At 41.3% G+C, this 22,767-nt stretch overlaps 1 protein-coding gene across 4 annotated transcripts in view; it reads right to left on the bottom strand.

Moving 5' to 3' along the window:
- INTS9 (integrator complex subunit 9) overlaps positions 1–22,767 on the bottom strand; it is a 69,365-nt gene that overhangs the window by 21,601 nt on the left and 24,997 nt on the right. For all 4 annotated transcript variants that reach the window (XM_035563679.2, XM_035563676.2, XM_035563677.2 and 1 more), the window contains 4 exons: positions 19,414–19,525; positions 13,452–13,632; positions 11,018–11,078; positions 2,854–3,025 (listed from right to left, as the gene is read on the bottom strand). In XM_035563679.2, coding sequence (XP_035419572.1) covers positions 2,854–3,025; positions 11,018–11,078; positions 13,452–13,632; positions 19,414–19,525 — 526 coding nt within the window. The remainder of the gene's footprint in view (positions 1–2,853; positions 3,026–11,017; positions 11,079–13,451; positions 13,633–19,413; positions 19,526–22,767) is intronic.

A 22,767-nucleotide genomic window follows, 5' to 3' on the forward strand; every position in this document is an offset into this window, starting at 1 on the left:
ACAGCATTGCTGTTATCAGGGAGAGAGCGAGAAGCAGACTTCCTTCTACCATGTTTTCTTCTAGAATTTCTTTGTGGTTTACTGGTATTCGATATTTTTGATCAATAATCTATTCAATACTGCTTGAGCTGTAACATTTGCAGATGACACAAGCAAGCAGAGCAGCATCACGGCTCCCTCACAGCTGGTGTCCTGGCAGTTGGCTGCAGCTGCTGTTTCAGTCTGTATCCTCTTCTAGTTGTTTTTTACATTACAAATTGGAAAGGCGGAGACCACCTAGCCCCTGTGGACTGAACGAGCACTGTCATCATTACTGACTGGCTTGTAGTTTAAAGGTCCTAATCACTAGAAACTTGGAGCCTTTGACAGGAAAAGCTAGAACATGACCTGCTATCACTTGCTTCAATGGACCAAATTTCTTTCATAACTACGGGGGACTTTATCTCAAAACAGGAGAAGCTAGATAACTTAATAATGTAAATCCTGGAACGCAACGGAGGTGCTTCAGCTTTCCACTGGAGTTACCAAGAACAGAAGAATTGAATCTGCTAGGAGCTTCTGTAGCCACAGAAGTCTTTGCTCCAGCTAAGACGGCCACAAGGAAGCAGGAACATCCTGCTGAGTGTGTCTGCCTGCAGACAGAGATAGACACTGCAGGCAAAAAGCCACAGACAGACAAATCTAGGTAACAAACCTGAATTCTTAGTGCCGGGAATCACTGAGCACTCCAAGGTCACTACAGCCAAAGCAGATCTCAACTGAAGTTTTGTAGGAAGTATAAACTGGGAACGAACCTCAAAGACCATGACCTAATGTATCCACAGGTTGGTACGACCTCCATTCAGACACCTTAACAGCTTGCCAGGGCCAGGTTCTAATAGCAGTCTGCTCTGTTTCCTCATTTCACGGAAAAAATGCATTTTAATATGGAAAGATCAATTACCTGTCCTTACAAGAAGGACAGAATAAGACTTTTTGCCATTAAAGGCCAGTTTCCAACACCCTGGCTGATGGGGTAGAACCTTCACAGCATGATTAACACCAGCAATTTCCTGAAAATTCATGAAATACACAACCCAGCAGAGGGTGTACATGCTCTGGTTTTAATTGAAGTCCCAACTGAAGTAAGGTTCACTATTTCCAAAATAATGCACGTCCATACAGCAGTTTTACCAATTACTGTAATTAGGGCATGTTTCCTGAAACTACCCCAAAGGACAGGAGCGATGGGCACCGTAACAGCTACGTTAGTGCTGTGGTATCATGCACCATTCTCCAGCATAAACAGTCTTTAGATTTAAGTGTCTTACCTGCTCATCAGGGATTCCCTTGTACCTTCCCTCTCCTTGCAATAATACTAATTACACACTGCTTTACATCTACCAATATGCTTTCCAAATCGGTTTAACAATATCATGGTACTGTGACATGATTTCATACCAATATTGTGAAAGAGTCAAACGGACTTGCCCATCACTACTACCCTGAAGTCTACAGCCAAAAAACAAAGAAGGCAAGAAATACCCTTCCCAGTCCCGTCTGCTTTAGGAGGTTATGTGCTTTCCGGCAGTCCTATTCACTAAAAAGAGGATGACAATAGGCTTAACAGTGGGACCACCCCCTCATGCCCTTGCTGTGGGAGTAGGTTTGATCAATTACTCAGAGTTCTCCTCCCCATTTCTAATTACTTTGTCCTCGTCCAAAATCCACACCTTTTCTATCTGACTGAGAATTGTGTATAACACCTCTCCCGATTACAATAGAGCTCTTTCCACATCAAATCAGTAGCAGTGGCTTGAAAGATGATTTCCCTTCTCATGTCTGAACAGTGCCCACTGCAGGCTCTGTTTGGATGACATGTTGGGTATAAAGAGGAGGCACTTGGACAGAACATCGGTTTGAGGGAAGGCATTGAAGTATTTCTAAAGATCAAACTCTAGAAGATACTCCCTTTGCTGGATCTCTCAGAAGCTTTATGTTCTCTCTTAAACACTTTGTCTTGCTGTTAATGACTGCCACGGTCCCAGGATGCAGCTGCCCTGTGGATCAGTGACCACAGCTCATTCTGAGATGGACAGGATTGATCCATTAAATCCATTAAAATTAGGAACACACTGGGAGAAGTGAAGGAACTTAAAGGATGGTCCTGTTGTGCCCCTGGCAGCCTGAGTTACTGAGAAAGGAAACAGCGCCCCAGGTTCTTAGCTGGAGCCGTACCTTCAGCTTCAGATACAAATGTGGCTGTCAGCTAAAAGGTGTCTGAAAAAAAAAAAAAGCTCAACCACAAGGCAGCGATGGCATAGATTACGGCTGCCAGACCTGCACGGGGTGCACACTTCCGAAACAGCAGACATGTCAGAAATATCTTTAGAAACAGACAGGTTGTACAAGCTTACCAAAGAGTCAAGCCTGAGTCTGAGGTTTTGCAGAAAGGGAAGGAGAAGATATGAGTAAAGGTTTGTCATTCCAATGGGATATGGGGAAGTGTTTCTCTTTTCTGACCGGCATCAGTTAGGTCTTCCAAGGGTTTGACTTGCAGGCAGCTGCTTTTAATCCAAAAATTAATTTCCTGTAGGCATTTTACTGCTGTGCACAACAAAGATTTTTCTTAGAAATGGCAAGGATTGACTCTGCATGGCAAAGGTTGGCTCTGCAGGGCTAAAATGAATTAAATGGCACAATAATTACATTCGTCACTACACTCAATACTGGGGTCTTAATTTAAATGAGTTCCTACCAAAGTCAGAAACTTCTGCCCTGGAACAAATGAGCAAAGCCCCTAGGATCTGGCCGCAGTTCACCAGAGTGCACAGCCTATTGCTAATTTGATAATGATAACTACATTTCACTTACCTGTGAATATAACAGTATTCAAGCTGGATTTTCCCCATAACTCCATGAAATGAACCACATCCCCAAATCTCAGAGAGGGATGTCCAGTAAACACGACACACGGCTGCTTGAAGTCATTACTGAAGTCTCCATGGATGCTGGGATAATGTTTTAATTTGTTTGTCTGAATGAGCTGAAATAAAAAAAAACAGAAATTCAGACATTACAAACGTTTCATGCCTCTGTGCTCTGTAGCTCAGTGTGTGTATTGACATGCGATTAGGAATATTCCACAGGTTGTTTATAATTCATCACAGAGTCCTTTCCTGCATATTCCTGAGATTTTCCAGAAAATTTAGTCGTTACTGTCCCAAATGTTATGAAAAGGAAATTAGAGCATGGAGCCAGGTGCCTCCAAGTCCTTCCTCTCTTTTCTGTGGTACCAGCAGTATGGTAACGGAGAAGAAACTCTGCAAACATTCCCTGCTTGCAGTTTCCTGGAGTGAACAGAGTGCTCAGCTGCCAAATTCAAAATAAGCTACTTTTTCCCCTCTGCCATGTCTACAAAGAGCTCTGGGCACTGATGTTGAACCTGGTTTTCTTACATCACACTAGTACCAGGCAATTTTGCCCTCGGTGGTATGTTGTTAGGAGTTTCACTGCTGTAATGGGTTCAAACAAAGCCAAATCCTCTGGAAAAGCGTAAGAAAAAAATAGACTCTGACTTTTCCTCCCTTAACTATCATTGAAATTAGTAATAACAAACGAACAAAAAGAAGTACTTGTCGCTCGAAGTGGAAACCAGAGCGTGCTGTGCATGCAGAGCAGATCTCTTTACTAAGGTGGGGAAGTTTAGTTCTCAAGGCACTCTTTGAAGAAGAATTTTGCTTTATTTCTCCTGCCTCTGGTCTCTAATCTGTAAAGCAAGGTTCAACATAGAAAGCAATTTAATAGACTAGCGTGTTGTGCACTTCCATGCAATATTTTCCCAGTCTTTTCTTGGCAGGTATATGCTCCCATCCCTGGCTTGAAAATAATTTTAAATATGGTTTAAATTTTAAACATGGTTTTAAATATGGTTTCCTTAAAGGTATGTGGTTTAAGGCAATGAAATCACATGCTGAACAACTGAAAAAAAAACCAACACAAGGAGCAATGCTTCCTCTGCCAGCCAGTTTTAATGGAGGTGAGACTCTTCATCCAAGATCCCTCCACACATTACTGTCTCCTGCCATGCACTGCAACATTGCCCAAACTACAAAATTCACAAAATGTGAATTCACATTCACTACAAAATGTGTTGGGAACACATTTCTGTAGCTGTTGTATGGTGAAACCCCAGACAGCACCACTAATTAGCAAGCAGCATGCTCTTCACTACAAGTCGTAACACGATGCGTGCAGAAATCTCAAGACATTTCTCTTCATTGCAGCAGACTTGATTTTCAAAAAAGGAGCTAAAAATGAACATTATAACAAGCAACTTTTCTGGTCTCTCAAACCTGCAACTCATCTTTCCAGATCTTCTTCTACTTGCTTCTTTTTACCACGGTAGATCTAACTCAAATTGTGTCCCCACATGGAAATGAAGGAAAGCTGAGAAATCTGGGATGTCTTTAAGCCTCTTTGCAACAATTGCACACAACGCAGCATCTCAGAACTTAAGGTTATTACCCAATTAGGTTCTTAACTGAATTCGGCCTCACTGAACAGAATATCAACCCTATTACGCTCACATTCTGGCTGTCACTACCTAAAGGTTGGTTTTGGTGCTGGAACAGATAACGTACAAACTTAACCTCAGTAACTTTTTTATAACAGAAAGTTGGTTGCACACAGGTGCAGGTGTTTCTTTCTCCTTCGCATCCTTGAGCATGATCCCCTTCAAATTCACAACAGCAAATATTTTGCTGTGATTTTGCATGTGACTTCCCACACATCCTATTTAAAACTGCTACACGGTACCTGGATGACTGCAATTGAAGGGGATTGGTAGCATTCCTTCTGGGGGTTGACACAAGTTGGAAACTGTAGGTTTCCACAGTAATACAGCCCGTTATTTCCATGTGGATCCTTAGATCATGAAGGAGGAAGCCAGGGCACTACAGTTTCCGCAACTTACTAGTAGTGTCAAATTTCTATTTAGTCTTCCAAAGGGGAATTTGAAAATACATCCACTAATGCTCTGGCAGCCAATATGCACTCCGTCTTACAAACATTCCTGCAATTAAGACCGGTAAAGATTTCTGATTAACACATCTGGAGTGCAACAGTTAGCATCTGAAGTTAGCTCCAGTAATAAAAACTGTTCCTTGTATGTTTATAAACATAAAAAGCTGCATTCTTTTTAAAGCATTATGGCAGCTTCAAGTCCCTTCCTATTACCTTGAATAGAGACACAGGATCTCTAATCTATTTTAGGACCTTGGGTTCTGTGTGTGTGCACTCATTTATTTTTATTTTTTGTTGTTTTACTTTCAGCACCAAAACACTGAGCATAATGTTGGGGTGCATTGCTCCTAGCGGGCATGCTAACTCAGGATGGAAAAGGGATACGTTGAATCCTCAGCACCATCTCCTGAGGTGTGGTGATTTCTTCTTTTTATCTTTTTTATTATCTTAGAAGATTTTTTATGGTAAGTCCACAGAAGCTCCGTACCGTAGCTCGTAATCTTCAGTTCTCACGGCTGGATGTAGCAGGGGTGAAAGGCTACCTAAACAAGTTTAGAGACATTCTGCTCACTCCAGTGATAAAGCAGCTGGTGGATTTTAGTATCTAGAGCAAAATCTTTTCTAATTACCCTATCAAAAATATATGGAGCTGAACTTGCAAAACAGGTCCAACAAAATTTCACAAATCATCAAGGGGACTAAATCTGTAATGATCTGTGCAGGTCTTTTACACAACCCCTCTCATCTGTAGATATAAGCACGGCAGTCACTGCTGTGCTACGTTCACAACTCCGACCTGCACCAAGATGGGGCCGGGACCAGTACCTGGCATTTAGCCAAGCCCTATTTTCAAAAATAGTTGTTTCTGGAAACACGAAACAACATTCAGTGCGTGTTTCTACATAAAGAACGGTTATTGACTGAAAGCTTAAGAGACAGAGGATGGTAAAGCACTGAACTGAGACTAAGGATTGCTGTGGGTTTTTTTTTTAAATCCCAAATGGTTACGATTCCCTTTAAAGCAGTAGATTTGATTTACAGGGTCAGCAACTGCTGCTGTAAACAGGATAAATCTCCAGAGCCTTTGTGTATCCTTTGCTGAAGTGAGCCAACGTACACTGCTATTTACTGTGTGCGTCTGTGTGCATGTGTTCTGTACCCAGAATTTGGAACAGATCTGGTTCTTCTCAATGAATGAGTGATGCATGGCTTACTTCGCCTCCCTCACTCCCTTCGTCAGACCAGTGCTAACAGGGGCCTAATTCTGTGTAAAACAAGACAAAATATAATGCTATACAATCACTTTGTTCCAGGTGTTTATTGCTTTGAATGTGATATGCAGGAACTGGTGTCTGGAGGAGGGAAAAATGAAGAAGACCAATGCTAGTATTTAAGACCACAGAATCAATATTACTCCCACCCTGGCTATTTTCAGTCAAAAAAAAATAGGCTTTTCCTAGCCATTTCTCCTTGATGTTGCTAAAAGACTCTTATGAAGAGGACAGTAAATCCAAATTCTTCCTCCACCAGCAAATACTGATCCATATAAATTACCTCTCAAATATTTCTGTTGCAGCTATTTAGAGAAATACTGTAAATTCTGGATTCACTTATCTTACAGCCTGGAATTAGCAATGTAAACATTAAGCAGAAAGGAAAAGGAGTGAAAGCTTCTCCTTTGGCTTTGTGAGAACAATTCGGCTGTTCTTTTATAAAGCCTCTGCCTCCACAAAAGGGACGGTGCAGAGTGTACAATCCCGTGGTTCCTGCTAAAATGGTCAGGGAGATGGCTAATTCCTTAGCTGAGGCTGTGTTAGGATGGGATGTACCTATACCCTCATGAAACTTGGTGAAACACTCTCGAGTTTGTTCTGGGATACCAGACTAACATTTCTAAACAAAACAAATTTCTGATTTATGTTCCACAGCACTTCAGCTGGCCATTGCGGACCCTTAAGGTTATTTAGACACTTGACTTATAACTGATATAACTTATAACTGACACTTGGCTTATAACTGATGCTCTGCCCTGGACGTGAAAGTTACCACCTCCCTTGGCCAGCCTACTGGATTCACAATATTTTGGTTTCAACTAGGTTTTTTCAAGGTTTCAACTTTGCAGAAGCGTCCACCATTACTTCAATTTGAGCTCCTTCTCCTCTCTTCCCTATCACAATACCTGCTGGTGAAAAACTGAATTTCCACTGTTGTCTAAGCATAGGGGAGAGCAATCCATGGAGTGATCCAGCCCTTCCCTAACTTCCTCCACTCCATTTCTCCCGTTTTCCTTCTGAGAAATCACTGGCTGGAATTTAGTTTGACTCCAGATCCTAACTTCCATCCAACAGCGTCACAACAACTCCAGCCCCAGCGATCACAGGGAAATGCCTTTAAAAGTAGACCTTTTAGCTGGTGCACCAGTCAAAAGTCTGCAGATGAGACTTCAAAAGCTTGTTTGAGAATCCAGACACCCCATTCATCTGAACTTTAATAAGAATTGATGCTCAAATTCCACCTAAAATAGGGAATTTTGAACAAATTGCCCCCTCAAGCCAATAAATTCTACAGAGTGATTGCATGGGAGGAGATACGATGAACACCTACTACTACATTAAAGCAGAAGTAACATGGAACGAGTAGAAGAGTTTTGGGTTCTCTGCAGAGTTGAGCGTGTCTGGTTTTATTCACCACAAAAGAACAAGGAGTGAGTTCAGAGCAGGTAACATAAATCACAAACCTGGAAAACTTTCATGCTAGGAGAAGGAAAAGCTTCAAACAACTTAGTAGGGAGCAAAGAGTAAGATGAAATTGTTATAGAGAAGACAAAGATACCTATTTATCTTCTTGTAATAATGGTTACAATACAATAAAAAAATGATTAAAGGAAGTAAACGCTCTTTTATGCTATGGATGAGGCACCACTGGAACTCATTGCTACACGAGACTCTACCAACAAGCTGGGGGACTTCTTCCTTGTTTGTTTCTAAATCTTGTTTATACAGCTAGCATCAAATGTCAGGGCCAGAAAGCATGCTGGGTTGGACATGTTCTGTAGATAATTAGCAGCTTACATCCTGGCCTCTCCCTCTTTGATGTATCACGTTATTAATGCTTGCTAATAACTAAGGGGCACGTTTGAGTAATTCCCTATTTTCTTCCAACAAGTGAGCACTAAGCACGTCTTTTCACGATGGACAATTTCCATCCAGTTTACGTAGCACAAGCCTACCATTAATTTGAAAAAAAAGTAAGGCAATTCTCCACTAACAACCTATCCAATAGACACAATCACTCAATGTCTGTTTCTGATGCTCATTAAAAATTTCCTCGAGTGTCAGTGAGCAGAGCTGCTGATTGTGAGGCTGTGGAGTCACAGATTTCAAATGAGGGGGTTTACCGATGACAAAAAGGCTGACTGCTGGCTATGGCTCTAGCCTAATAACAAGAAGCCATGAGCCCAAGTCCATGCTCCCTCCTAGACTGACAGTATGGCCGTGGCCACGTTATTCAGACCAGGTCTATATTAAGACCATTCTGCTTGGCAAAATTACATCTGTGCTGTGTGTCAGTCATCTATACACATCTCCACGTTTTGACTGTTTAAAACCAAAACGTGTATCTCATAGAACAGAGAGGAGCAATATGATCTCCTGTTCTCAAGCGTGTCTAAGCTTCTGAGTTATGACCTTAGAAAAAGCACTAAATGAAATAAACAGCAGGCTCGGTCCTCCTTTGCCTAGGTATTACTTGGTTTGGGGTTTGCTACTAGCCAAGCTTTTGAAAGAGCGTTGCTATGTGCCTAGGGCCGCTGCCCGCCATCATACAAATTGTTTTTGCAAAGCACCAGTATATATCAGGAATTAAAAATGAAAGGAACTAGCAAGTCATTTAGTCCAACACGAGGCAGGGGGTGGGGGGCAGTGTAGGTTTCTCCACTTGCCAGTGTTTATAAAGCAGCTGGAAGTGAGCACCCAAACAGATCATCTCTGTGGCGTTTGATGACGTGCTGTGAAATGCGAAGTACTTACTTCAGACAGCAATTCAGCACTGAAATGCCTAAGGGTACTTAATAGTTTAATAATTTAACGGCATTTAATAGTCATTTAATAGTTTGGGAGCCACAAGGATGTGGATGCACACTGCCTGGTGTCATTTAGCACATTTAAAGGAACCCTGAGGCAAAAATTTAGGAAGCCTAAGGATGGCTTCCTAGAAATGACATTCATGGGTTTAAATAAAGTTGGTTGTGCATCTCATGATAAAATGCCCCTAGCTTTGTGGGTCATAACATATATGATTTGGCCTTGTCAAGCAAAGCCTGTACCTGTAACAGTCACATTATTCCCTCTGTGCTCTTCATTTTGTCATGAGGAAGCCAATCTGTTATCCACCGCTGAGAGTCTTTTCCTAGATAATTACCTTGATCTACACATGAAGCACCGAGGAGTGTCTCAACAGATAAACAATTATTTGGCAAAATCTCATTATCAACAGGCCTCTGGAGAACATAAAATGTCCTAAAAATTAGAGGACACAGTTATCACTCTACAAACATAAAGACCCATCATGTACAATGGCTTAATTAATCCACTCTTTAACAGCACATGTTTGGCTTCTCATTTTTGGAAAGGTTTTCACTTAAACCTGCCAGTTCCAGTGCATATTGTGAAGTACAATTTTGAAGCAATGCTTTTGGTAAAACATAGGAGTCAGTGAAACCAAAGATACTATGGATCAAGAAGGATAGCCTGGAAAGCAGAAATGCAGGGGAAATTAGAAAGCATAGCCAACAACATGGCTACAGATTCTCCTATTCAGAGGTTTGGGACTCATTTACTAGTGTGAATGAGATTTTTGGTTACAAGAAAGGTGTGCCCTACAGTCTACATTATTCTTGGAAACAGATTATTCATAATTCATTGTGTATCCTCATTGAAATGCATTCAAGCGTGTGGAAAGAGCGAGGGCTTCTGGTCAGATCCTTCTTCTAACAATGCCCTTGAACCATCTACAGATGATATATATGATGGGCAATGGCAATTACCAGAACAAATCCCTGGACAAGTTGCCTCAGAGGAAAACAAAACAATGCCTGAAAAAGCATTTCATCTCTTAAACCTGCAATGGCTACTCCACCTCCCATCAAACCGTTTTGATCTGAGGAACTAAAAGAGCCAGTTTTCTGAGACTGCATGCCCCAAGTGGTTTACTGTCTTGCAGGAGTAGGATTTAGCCAAAATTATTTCTCAGTCCCATCTCTTCCTTTCCCAGCCTGCCTCCCACTTACTTCAGTCAAAAATCTACCTGTTCCCAGTAGGGGGAATATAAGATTTCCTTTCTTGATACGAGAGATAACTCTGAAGGCATAAATGTTTATTTATTGTCTGGATGGCTAGAACTTCCCCTCAAACTATGTATTTTGATTCAGGGTAGATCCACCCACCTTATTCCTCTTTGCTTCACAAAGATTCTAGCTCAAGTCATATAATTTACAATTGCCAGTGACACCACGCAGTACTACAAGCTTTAACTTTCTTATATCAACTCCCTATTTCAAGATATCAGCAGACAACATGGTGCCTATTTCAGCTAAGGAGGTAGGAGCTGGGATGGCTAAGCTGACTCTGATAACAAGCTCTTAGTTTTAGAGACTTTGAAATAAACTGCTTGGACAAAGGGAATATTTGTGGTTGCAGCCTGATAAGAGCAAACATTCGTCCATGTGTACGCCAGATAGCCTTCTGCGGGGGAAGAAGTAAAACAGGCAAGCGTATGTAAGTTATACGCTGAAATAAACACCATGATAATTTTTGAGTTGAGGGAACACCATCATTCATTCCTCCCCCAGGTTCCTAAATTAATCAATGGAAAGCAGAGAAAAATATCTTGCATGAATAATGCCACAAAGCTATGGAATAGGCGTATCACCAGAAAAACAACAGCCACAGGACTGTGTTCCAGAAACCCACTCACTCTGAGATCTCAGCAAACAGCAAGACCGTGGTTTACTTACCTCAGCGTGGGGAAAAGGAGGTTCTGGAAGATATACCTTTGTTTGTTTGTTATGACACAACCTTTACAAGAAAAGGAAAATAAGCTGGGTTAGAGAGCTGCAGAACCTGCAGTATCTGCTGCCATCTACTGTTAAAACTTTTCCTGGAGAAAGCCATTTCATGGCTGTGGTATCAGGTGCAAAGTCACTAATTTGGTTTTTTTTTTGCTTCCAGCCTTTCTGTTTAGAAGACCAACACCTACTGGACATGATGAATTGGTCATAGCAAGATCACTAAGAGAAAGTGCAAGGCAGCTGCAAGTAATTTTGTACACAGTATGTAACAGAACCCATTGCTGTGGTAAACAAATTTGTAACTCAACATCCATGTAATTTCACAGGCAAGACTTTAGCAATTTTTCCAAAGCCAAATCATCCTTGAACAGAAAAATTCCACTTGCCTCATCCCAATTCTCAGCAATGACTTAGTCCTTTAGTTCATTATAATCTAATTCTCCTATGCATTTCATTATTGCAGCTATAATATTGGCAAACTGCCTCTGACCACAGCATAATGCTTACTGTTCCCTGCTATTTTCTATCAATCATTTATTTTTAAATCACAAATATTGGAAGTTGTTGATTAGCCCTAGTCAGAGTCCTGATTCATCCTATTACAGGAGACAAAAGAAGATTTTTGTCAGAGGTCTGTGTGATGTTACAATCATCTGTAGTGACACTGTCCTGCTGGCTTTTTCTGGGAAATATTACCCTTCTCATATATTCTTCACTTTATTATAAAGCAACAAGCCTTGGTCAAACTAAATTTGATAAAGTCTAAGAGACACTAAGAACAGGAAATTTCTTTTAGATGACTAACTGCCGGAACTGGAAGGCTGGAATCCCTGAATTTCAGCACCAGTTCTGATCCCAAATGTCTATGTTACACATTACAACCTCTGCCTCCACTTCCACCTAAGTAAAACATTTACTTTAAACACAAGTATTTGGAGATTAGCTAATGTTGGTGCTGACTTCTGAAAATAATCCTCCACAGACAAGCAGAATTCAAGTAAATGGCGTCTGAATACTTGGGTGGCTGAATTGTGCCAACTAGACACAGCAGACAAAACAGAAGCTTCACCTGCACACTGCACTCAGAGCTGCCTTACAACCCAACCAGCACATGTAACATTCCTGCTACCCTGACCAGCAATATCGAGCTGAAAAGAATTATTATAGCAAGAACTATGCAGCTACCACTTCAGCTACTACTGAAATGAAATCACCATGTACGTACAAAAAACCCTAACAGCTTAAATATAAACTTTATGAGTCAACACACACCAGTGAGTACACTGAAATTTGGCCAGAACACCAACGCTTGATTTTCCTGCTTTTGCTAAAAGTAATGTGTTAAAATTCACATTTCAAGCTTCTTTATGACTCTCCTGAGGGATCAATTCACCTCAGATTTCCAGGACCTCTCTTTTCTTTCCTAAACTCCAGACTAAAAAGTTTGGTGAGGAAGAAAGGAAGGAAAAGCAAACTGACTCTGCTTAATAATACAGAGCATCTCTTAGTAAGAATTTAGGAACAATCACAAGTGGTTGGGTTCTCTTTTCCATGGCTCAGAACCACAGACTAATTTAGGTTGGAAGGGGCCTCTTGAGATCACGTACTCCAACCTCCTGTTCAAGCATGTTCTGCTAGAGCACATTGTCCAGGACTGCATACAGTCAGATTTTGGTATTTCCATAAACAGGGATCCTACAACCTCTCTGGGCAATCTGTCCCAGTGTTTGACCACCCACCTCATGGTAAAATGTGTGTTGCTTTTGCTCCAGACTAAAGAGTCCCAGCTCTCTCAGCCTCTACATACATGAAAGATCATCTTTGTGATCCTGTTCTAGTCTCATTCCAGTGCACCTGTATCTTTTTTTGCACTGGGGAACTCAGAACTAGACACAGTGCACTAGATGTATCCTCACTGGTGCTGAGCAGAGAAAGATGACCTCTCCTGACCTGCTGGCAATGCTCTGCCTAATGCAGCCCAGGATAGTGTTGGCCTTTTTTGCATTGCGAATGCATTGCTGACTAAGGAAAATTAAGTCTGAAATATATAGACAGAATATGGCTCTCATTTTGGGGCATTGAATGAGACTTGCAGAAAGGAATATTTAAAAGTCACTCAAGTCAGGTCCATCATTGAATCACCAATTCAAGTACCAAAAAGCACAGACTATTTGAGTTTGCGTGTTCTACAGGAAACGATGCTCCCCTAATTATAGAACATCTACTTACACACGCACGCACACCCTTGTGACACAGGAAACGTGCACAATTCTAATGAAGTATAAATCAGAATATGTCAAGTAGACATAACCTGCGTATGTCTATTTACCATAGTTGAGTGTGTGAATCGAGCCTGATAAAGCAGCCCTTTAACACCTACCATTCAGCAAAGATCTGGGAGAACTCGAGGGAGCTGTTGGCAACGGGAGAGATGAAATAAAAAGGGACATTGGAGAGTCCAGCAGAGTCAATATACTGATACAGGCACTCCAGCAGATCATATATTACTCCAGAGGGGTAACAGGGAACCAGCACATTTCCTCCATTCCGGACAGTCATAGCTAAGAGAAAGAGAAAAATCAATTAACGGGGTTCATATTTAAACTTTTTAATAGAGTTCCTTTAATCCAAACATAAGGCATAGAAAGAAGCTGCTGCACGAGTTGGCAGAACATGTTATGCATATGAATTGGGGGGATCACTTCTGATCACTAAACACATTTATTTACTGCCTTTTCCTGGCTTAGTGAAGTTATTATATACTCCATAAGCTGGGGGGCACACAACGTACTGAGCACATGCAAAACTCCTGACACGAGAGGGCGATCTTGCACTGGCACATGAAGATAAATGCCCAAAGGGACACAAAACGCCCTACCATCAAAATAATCCCTGCTCCATCTATCAGCTGTCCACGAGAGGTGAAGGACGACAGTTCACAGGACTCAGCTGAAAGCACTAGACATGGTAAGCTGTTCTGTGCACGGTGTTTTCAGGATGCTGGATGAGTGGCTGAAGATACAGTTATTTCAAACAGCCCTCAAAGGTAGAGGTGGGCAGGGGGAGTGCTTCTCCTTTTCAAAAGCTCTACATATTTCTATGCCCTTTCAACATAACAAGAAAAATTTTAAACCTCAACAAGCTGTAGACAGCATAGGACTCGAGAAAAAAAATGAGGAAAAGAAAAAAGAAAAATAGGTTTACTCTGTAATCGAGACAGATCCGAGTGCAACAGCAAAAGCAAGCACAACAGCAAACATTTTGTTCTTTTTGGCAGGATGAATTACAAAAATGCTGTACTTTATGAGAAAGAGGAAATACTTTGTCCAGCTCACTAAGCAGTGGCTATCTCACTAAGATTTCATCTGTGGTCGTGGGGTAAAACCATCTACTGCTGTTAATTGCAGTGCAGCAGCAGTAACATTATGCGTCAAGGCATTACACAAAAAGCTGTGAAAGAGCCTGAAAATGCATATATTAAATCCCGCCATAATCACTTCCTTGACTGCAGTTTATTGATAAGCTTTGATAGGGTACAGATCTAGAACATTAAAGGGTCTTTTTGCATCACCTAAATGTTCAAAGAAGATTTTTATGGCTGAATGTTTCAAGGTTTTATGGAGTCTAGGGAAATGCACAGACTCCATGGTGGGATTTTTCACATGCATTTAGGTGCTTAACTCCTTTTAGGAGTCAGTACCTATTAGCTGCATCTCTCAACAACAAACAGTGGTCAAAACCACCTTCTATATCAGAGCTATGTTATACAACACTAACAGCAATGTAGTGAATTTATTGCTTAGGTTTTCTCCAGGTCACATACAAACTCTACCATCGAAATATTTGTGAATATAAACAGCAATACTTTACGTGTGCCTAGAACTTGAGATGTTACAAGAAATCCCAGCAATGTATTATATTATCCCTCTTACACATGCAAGCCTCACCTATCCCATCTGTAAACAGGATGTGAAGAGAGGAATGAGGAGATTAAGAATGATATTTTCAAAACCATGTGGGGGCTGAAAGATAAGCCTCTGGCTCCAGAAGCAGAATTTACATTGCTTCGTTGTACACCCAGAAATTCCGCAAAGAGGAAAGATAAGTACCTACATCCACAGCAGCACGAATGCTGCACAGACAGAGGCAGAGGATGGAGTGCATTAGTAATCAGTGGGAAATCTTAAGGAAAGGCACATGTCTGCACCTCTGCCTCCATCCTGAATGAGGACACTGGCTCAAACAGCGAGGTATGGGTCTCCTTGGAACAGGTTCCTTCTTCTTTCACTCAGGCATCGACTCACCCAGTTAAGACAAATATTGAACTCCCCCATTTTAGGAGGCAGCAGAAAGAGCTTTCATCTAATAATGGACTGGTTAAAGAATCTGCCCAGGCCACAAAAATGGGGGTTTCATTCTTAAGCCTTAAGAGTTTGAATTCGCAGCTCTCCCTTCCCTGCAGCCATTGGATCACTATAAGAACCTCAGGCCTTTTTGACTGAAAACCAGACGTTCAAGATGGTGGGTAAGGCCCCTGTGCAGATGCCAACTTGAATTTCAATTCCCAGGAAAACTAGAGAGTTGGCTAGCAATAATTAATATAAAATCACTGTCTGGTGAGGGGAGCACTCTTCCACCTGCAGACCAGGCCACAGACCCAGGCTTGCTGGCACCTTAAATTTCATGTTCCTGCCTGCACAGTGATGCACCTTTCAGCCTGGCCTAGGCCTCGGGACAGGAAAAGACAGCAATACAACTATCACAACCCTGACGAGACTGTGTGTGTCAACTTTTGGGCTTAGAATATACTACTTCATTCCTTGGTGCAAGTTTATTTGTCTTTGCTGACCACAGAGAGTGATCTAAACAGCTGGGCAGTAATTCCTGGTGGTGCTCTGAGGTGTTGAGGTGTTTTCATAAAGGGATGAGGATTACCTCCCAGCTTCTCTGAAACAGGGATGAAAACCTGTACAAGCGTATCGCTTTCCGTGCAAGTGGCAGGTTCAATCTGGCTGTCTTGTACAACTTTCTACACTTGTCATTAAGAAGACACGTATATTTGAAAGCTGTTTAAAGCCCAATTTATCTCTGTGACTGATGGCTGCACTCTCTTGAAAAAAGTTGTATAATAATTTTGGCATTTCAAATTTAGTCTCCTTCAGTAGCTCCATAACAAGTTGTTCAATTTACAACTCACAATGAGATGCTTGCTTTTCCAACAGCTGCCACCACAAGGTCAAGTTGGCACCTAAAAAGCAAACCGTGCTCTTTTCTGCTTTATATAAACATGTGCACACGCACAGAGAGGCACGACCGCACACGCACGCAAAATATCACAAAACCGTCCCTACAGATAGTCTGGCAATTTTGCTGATGATGCCCAAAGCAATGTAAAAATACAACTGCTTTCCTCTAGCTTCAGAGTGCTGGTGCTGCAGTGCTGTACCAAAAAAAAAGGGGTTTGGGCTAAACAGAGACGAGCTCGGAGACACAACAAAGTATGGTTTCAGTGGAGCACCCACAATGTGGAGAGCAAATCATGCATGTGTCTTGGTAATAATGGGAATCAGCATCCACGACTCTACATGCTGGGATGCAAACAGAGATCAAGGTGAAATTTTCACACTTTCAATTCTGTGCTTAACAACGCTTACTCACAAACATGCTGTTACCCTATGATAGACATTTTTGGTAAATTTGCAGTGTCTGCCTCTACCAAGTGTATTTTGAGCTTCTTGTGAAGTCCCCAATCGTTTTGGAAATGGGAAAATATATGAAAGCTATTGTGCTCAGCTTGCCTCCAATATTGCTTTTCACAGTAACCTATTGGTTTTTGGACTTCACACATTTGCAAGAAAATGGATTCACTATTTTCTTCTTCTGATGTTGGGGTAGATGTGTAAATACTGCTGATAAGAGACAGTCCTACCACTGCATTGTTCATAGAATTATTTGCTTTTTTTCAGGTGAGTGCATTTTTTGGCAATACTGCTGAATTTCCAGATTCTTACAGTGGCATCATTTTATGCATGTATCTTCCTTCCACGTTTCATAGTTTTCTAATTTCTCTGAGTTTCTCTCTTTCAAGATAGAAGCTGGCTTGAAGACCTGCAAAACCCTCAAAATAGTTCAGGATGTTTCTGTAAACCAGGACGACTTGTGCAGATAAACCCCCACCTGTATCTACAAATGTAACACATTTATTTATACGCAGTCATCTTTCGGATTTTGCTTTGGCCCAAGCTACAGCCTTAAGACATTGTTTAACATTTTAAAAGCATTTTAATTAACAACAGCCTCACTATTGTTTACTTAGCAAACAGCTGTTGCAGTTTAAGAAACCAGTGACCACCAAGCTGCTTGCAGGAGCACATTTGGTGGATAACTTGCAGCAGAGTTGGTAGCAGGGCAACATGCACCGCTCCTCAGCCTCTCCAGTAAAAAGGCTGACACCTCAGCTCAGACCTGCTTCCTTGGTGGTTTAAGTAATATAAGATGATAGAAATGACCATGTTACCATCAATCAGGGGGACAGTAAACCCCATAAAGGTCCAGAAGGGGCAGAGAAGGGCAGCAGATTTGGATCTAGCACAACAAGGTCACCAAAGCTTGTCTGCCAGCTTGTAATAAAATTAGCAATGCATGAAAACAATGAAAACACAGCCTGTAACACACACACACACACACACAAACATAGGCATCATTTAGGAAAGGAAGTCACAGGTGTTTAGAATTTACAGTTTTAGGGAGAGGTTGAACAAGTTCCTGGAAGAGAAATCCACTGAGCATTACTAACTATGCAAAAACCACGTTCGATTCAGGAAATTCCTGAAATAAAAATAGTTGAAGGCTATGAGATTACGAGGGGAAAGTATCATATAATCTCACCCTATTCTTCTGCTCTTCTCTAGACATCTGCTCGTGGTCCCTGCTGGAGCCAGGATGTTGGCAAACAGGATCTTTGGTATATCCCAAGATCATTATTTTCATAAAATGCTAAAACACACCCTATTAATAGGTATTTTTATCACAAGGAATCACCCTGACCCTGTAATTCACCTTTTCAGATAAACAAACCCCACGTAATTTCACCTTGTACTTAGGCCTTATGACCCCTGTTTGAACTGAAACATGTCCTAACCAGGGATATCTGATTTTGATTTAGAGATGGCGGGTGATGGAGGAATCTACCACATCCCTTGCATTATTTCCCTTCCACTACTGTGGCAGCTCCATACTGGGATTGTGAGATAGTACACAGATAGTCAGCATCTGTGATTATGCAAAAGGATTTAAAAATTGAAGAAGGAAAATAGTGTTTTTTCTTTTTTTTCTTCTTCAAGAGTCGATTCATATGTAAGGAGTAAGAGTAAGAATTATTTGCACTTCAGTCTGTTCTCATCTTTATCTTGCAACCTTGGGTAAGCCACCCAAATACTGTACCTCCAATTTCTCCCAGGTGTACAACGGGGACCAGAACACTTGCTTACGGTGAAGATCCCCAGTTTAGATTTCTAATGTCTTTTAATAATCTTTGTAACAATCCTCCTATCCTGAGGTTTTCAGTCTTCTTTGTAAAAGGTAGTTAGTTTAACATAAACAGGAGATACCTGACAAAAAACAGGCAATACACAACAAGACAGACCTGAGAAAGTGGTTTGATGACGGAAGCCTGAGAGTACAGATGAACTGAGGTGGAGGAAGGGGAGAAAAGGAGAGAACAGTACTGGATGTGACATTCCAAACAGGCTGGAAAATGCTGCCATTCACACTGCTATCACAGCTTTGCAATTATCAGCTTTTCCAGCTGTGAAAGCATCTGATTAGGTTTTATATTTCTGGGGACTATAAATATATCTCGATATATTTTTTCTAAACAGAGATTGTGCTGTTTGCTTTTGATATATTTAAAAATCAGGTGTAAGAAGGGAAGCAGATGTGCTTGTTTTCAAAACTGAAAATCACAAAAAAGCGTAAAGATTTTACACTGGCTTATATACAGGAAGGAAATAGTAATATTTCAGATGGGAACAATCTCCAAAACCTAGGCAACACATAGCCTGTTGGCAGCTAAGTGACATACTTAGCAAACCAAGAGCAGCAGATGATTAAATCTTGTAATACCTGTTCCATTCCAAAACATTTTAGGTACAACTCGTGTCTCTCTAAGCACTTACTGTATTAATGACATCAGGAGCACATCGTAAAATCTAAACAGCTAGTTTTATGCCAGAAGCTATAGCTGGACAACTTATTCAGTTCCAGGAATCTTAGAATTATTTCCCACCCAAAGCAATGAATAAGATGACAAAATACGCAGAAGACTTCTTCCAACGACCTACCCAGGTTGCTGCAGAACTCTCCTACCATGCCATCTGGGTTAGCAGTCGGTATTTGTGTAAGACCCGTCAGGATGAGAACATCACTGTTTTTAAGAGAAGCCTGGTCCATGGGCTGAAACAAAGTACAGTGAGATAAAATGAATAACATGGGAGTCATAACACAGGTTTCTCTGCTCTGCTCCAAGAGAAGTGCAATACATAAAAGATACAGTGATCAAGAAGGAGAACGAATGGAACACGTTAAACCAAACGTCCCTCTATCTGTGGAAATGCAACTGGAGTTAATAAAAGCACAACTGTTTACTTGCATATTTACAGCATAAAGCAAGCAATGGAACTGTAATTGGATGTAACTCAAAGTGGTATTCTCCATAGACTAATCATTTCATGGCCTTAGGAGCTGAACAACTGAAAAGACAACCATTTCTTGCAGTCAGGAAGGGTTTAATGCTTGTGTTCCCATCTTGGCTGCACCAGTTTCCAACTAGCCTTCGCAAATCCTGGTGTCAGCATTGATTTCCAGTGCTCACTGTCTTGTCAGAGGGCAGCACCATTTCCCCCAGTTTTACCATTTAGTGAATTCTCTTTGAAAGAGGTGAGATTGGTAAAAGACTTTGGGCTTGAAGCTCTCAATTTTGTGTATGAAACTCAACTTAGCATAGGGCTCTCCCTTGATGGTGAAGCCTGCTTTTCTGCCTGCAGTATTACAACCACAACTTTCAAGTTCTCATTTAAAACTGTTTGCTGCAGGCTTTTTCAGAAGCCACCTGGTGAAATGGGAAATGGCTACTGCTGGTAGAAATAAGAAGTTGTTTTAGATTCCTTAATTTGATACATTTTGCTTATTTATCTAAGAAATAATTACTTACTTAACTTCTCTAATGTAGATGTAAATATCATGCCAAACATACAAGTATCTTAAAAGCCAGTAGCTGAAAATGGGTTAAAAATCACAGATGCAATTACACAAAAACAAACAAACAAAAAAACACCACCGGTGTTCCCAATGCAACACCAGAGCTAAACTGATAGAGGAAACGTGACTTGCCTTACCAATCTCCCCTTGTGAACCTGACTAGCACTATGCCTTTACCCCGTATCTTTCTTTGAAGGCTGTGCTAGAGGCTAAGCTGTATCAAAGTGAAATAGATGTCTTCAGAGGGCTATGACCTCTGATCCACTGCAGCACATGTTGTACTGAGAGCCTAAACTCGTAGGTGCAGTCCTAGGTTGTGTGGTTAGTGCTGAGGGTAGTTATCACGAGGATCATCTTGCACGCTTTCTGCCCAGGCCACGTCTGCTTCCTGGGGGACAGAGGAGGTCACACCTGCACAGTCCATCCTGTGGCTCGCAGGTGGAGCAGAGGGACTGATGACTTAATGGTCCGAGGAAATAGTGTGGCGTCTTGGCCACTGGCAGGCTGCATAACGTTGAAGCAAACATCGCTTCTGCTTTGACTGTGCATAACAGCTCACACTTTTTTCACTAACATACTTTAAATGGGCACTTTATTAAAGCAGGATGGAAAATGCATGTTCATGTTTCTTCCCCAGCAAACATACAGTAGAATTCAGAAATTATACATGTGTGACCTGATACTAAATGCACATATTCTTGATACTCAAAATCCAGCATAATCCAATCTTGAAGAGACAAAATCCACTTCTCCCTCTGCAGACATAGAAAGGCCATAGTAAAAAGTTAACATTTAGCCTTGCTCTGGGCTGGGATGCACTTCTCACAACTACTATTCAAGCAAAGGAGGGCAACTGCAGCCAATTGCACGGTATTTTATGGTTATTTTATTTTCAATAGACCCTCTTTGGTCTCACCAACTGGGAAAGATTTCTACCTTCCTACCAGAGGAGAACTGATGAACAGATTTTCTCTACTGAACTCAGAAGATCAGCGCACAGTTCCCTTGCTCACAGTCCCTCAGTGCCATTCTTGATTAGCTGAGAAAGACCTTGCACTCTCAAAGGTGCAGGGGAATTTCATACCAATTTCAACAGAAGTTTACACAGTGTATCACCTTGTAGGACCAGACTTGCTACATGAGATTTATCACAATCTTTGACTCTCCATAGCGTGTCCATGAAAATGAAATGCCAATAATGCAATAAAAAATAATATCGAATCTGTCTGTGATAATGTACATAACGATTATGCCATATTAGATACACATAATTTCAGCTGCTATTGCACTGAGAGGGCTCGCATCGATTTTTGTGGGTTAATGTAAAGAATATGTCTTAAAAGGCTTTTAGTGACATGTCTGAACCTGTGCTGTCAACTCCGTTCTCCACTTTGGTGCCAACAGGCAATGGTGTCAATTCTAGCCTCATCAGAGGATGAGGCAAAATTTTCAATAGAGAGCATCTGCCAGAACACAGAAGTAAAGAGAACAATTAATGGTGCCAGACCTAACTCTCAAACAAACCTTTTTCAAAGCTCTTGAGTTATTTTCAGCAGCTACAATACAGCCTTGCCGAATCCCTCTCCTGCACTTCTTACAAAGGCCCATTGAGGATTTCACAAGATATTCATGGTGTCGTGTCGAAGATGGACCCAAAAGTCAGCATTCACTGCATCCACTTTCAGCTGTCTGTATATCCTGGGACGTGTCTAAACTGTCCAAACTAACTGCTTCACTTTCTATCTGTTATAATACCCAGGAACTGACTACAGATGTAACATAACTCTGCTGATGATAAATGTAACCTCTGTGTAACTTAAAAATTCAAGAAAACTTTACGTTGCAATTTATACCAAAGAATCAATCCTGCTCTCTTTCCATGATTGCTAATTCCCACCTGTGCTGCCACCACCACCATGTCGGCACTTAAATCCCAGTGCTGGCAGAAGGGAGGAAATGGGGGAAGGACAGTGGGACTGGGGGCAGTTTGAGTTGGGTGAGATGAACCTCATCTTGCTTGCACACTGAGAAAAGGAAATGCTCTCCAGGCTGTTACTGTGTATGTTAGACAAGATGCAAGAAGAAGAAGCATTTTTCCAGTAGTACGTCCAAATAATCTGTGTCATGTCATCCTTAGCAAACTGCTGATGAGAGCCTGCTCACCTGATACTCATTTTTGATAATTACGGAGGGAGTTCCAGAAGGCTGGAAAAGTGCTAAGATTTCACTGTTATTCAAAAAGTTCAGAATATATTTTTACATATCTTAAAAATATCTTATCTTAAAAAAAGCAACAAACACCACCACTAAGAAAATGCAGTGTCTGACACTGGAGTTTCATTATGACTGCTCACCACAATGCTATGGAGAAACAGGTCAGACAAACAACTTTTCACTCCCCAAAGAAAAAATGCTCGTTTGTTGAACACAATTTAGGC

Source organism: Cygnus atratus, chromosome 3 (genome assembly GCF_013377495.2).
Source record: "Cygnus atratus isolate AKBS03 ecotype Queensland, Australia chromosome 3, CAtr_DNAZoo_HiC_assembly, whole genome shotgun sequence".
NCBI lineage: Eukaryota > Metazoa > Chordata > Aves > Anseriformes > Anatidae > Cygnus > Cygnus atratus.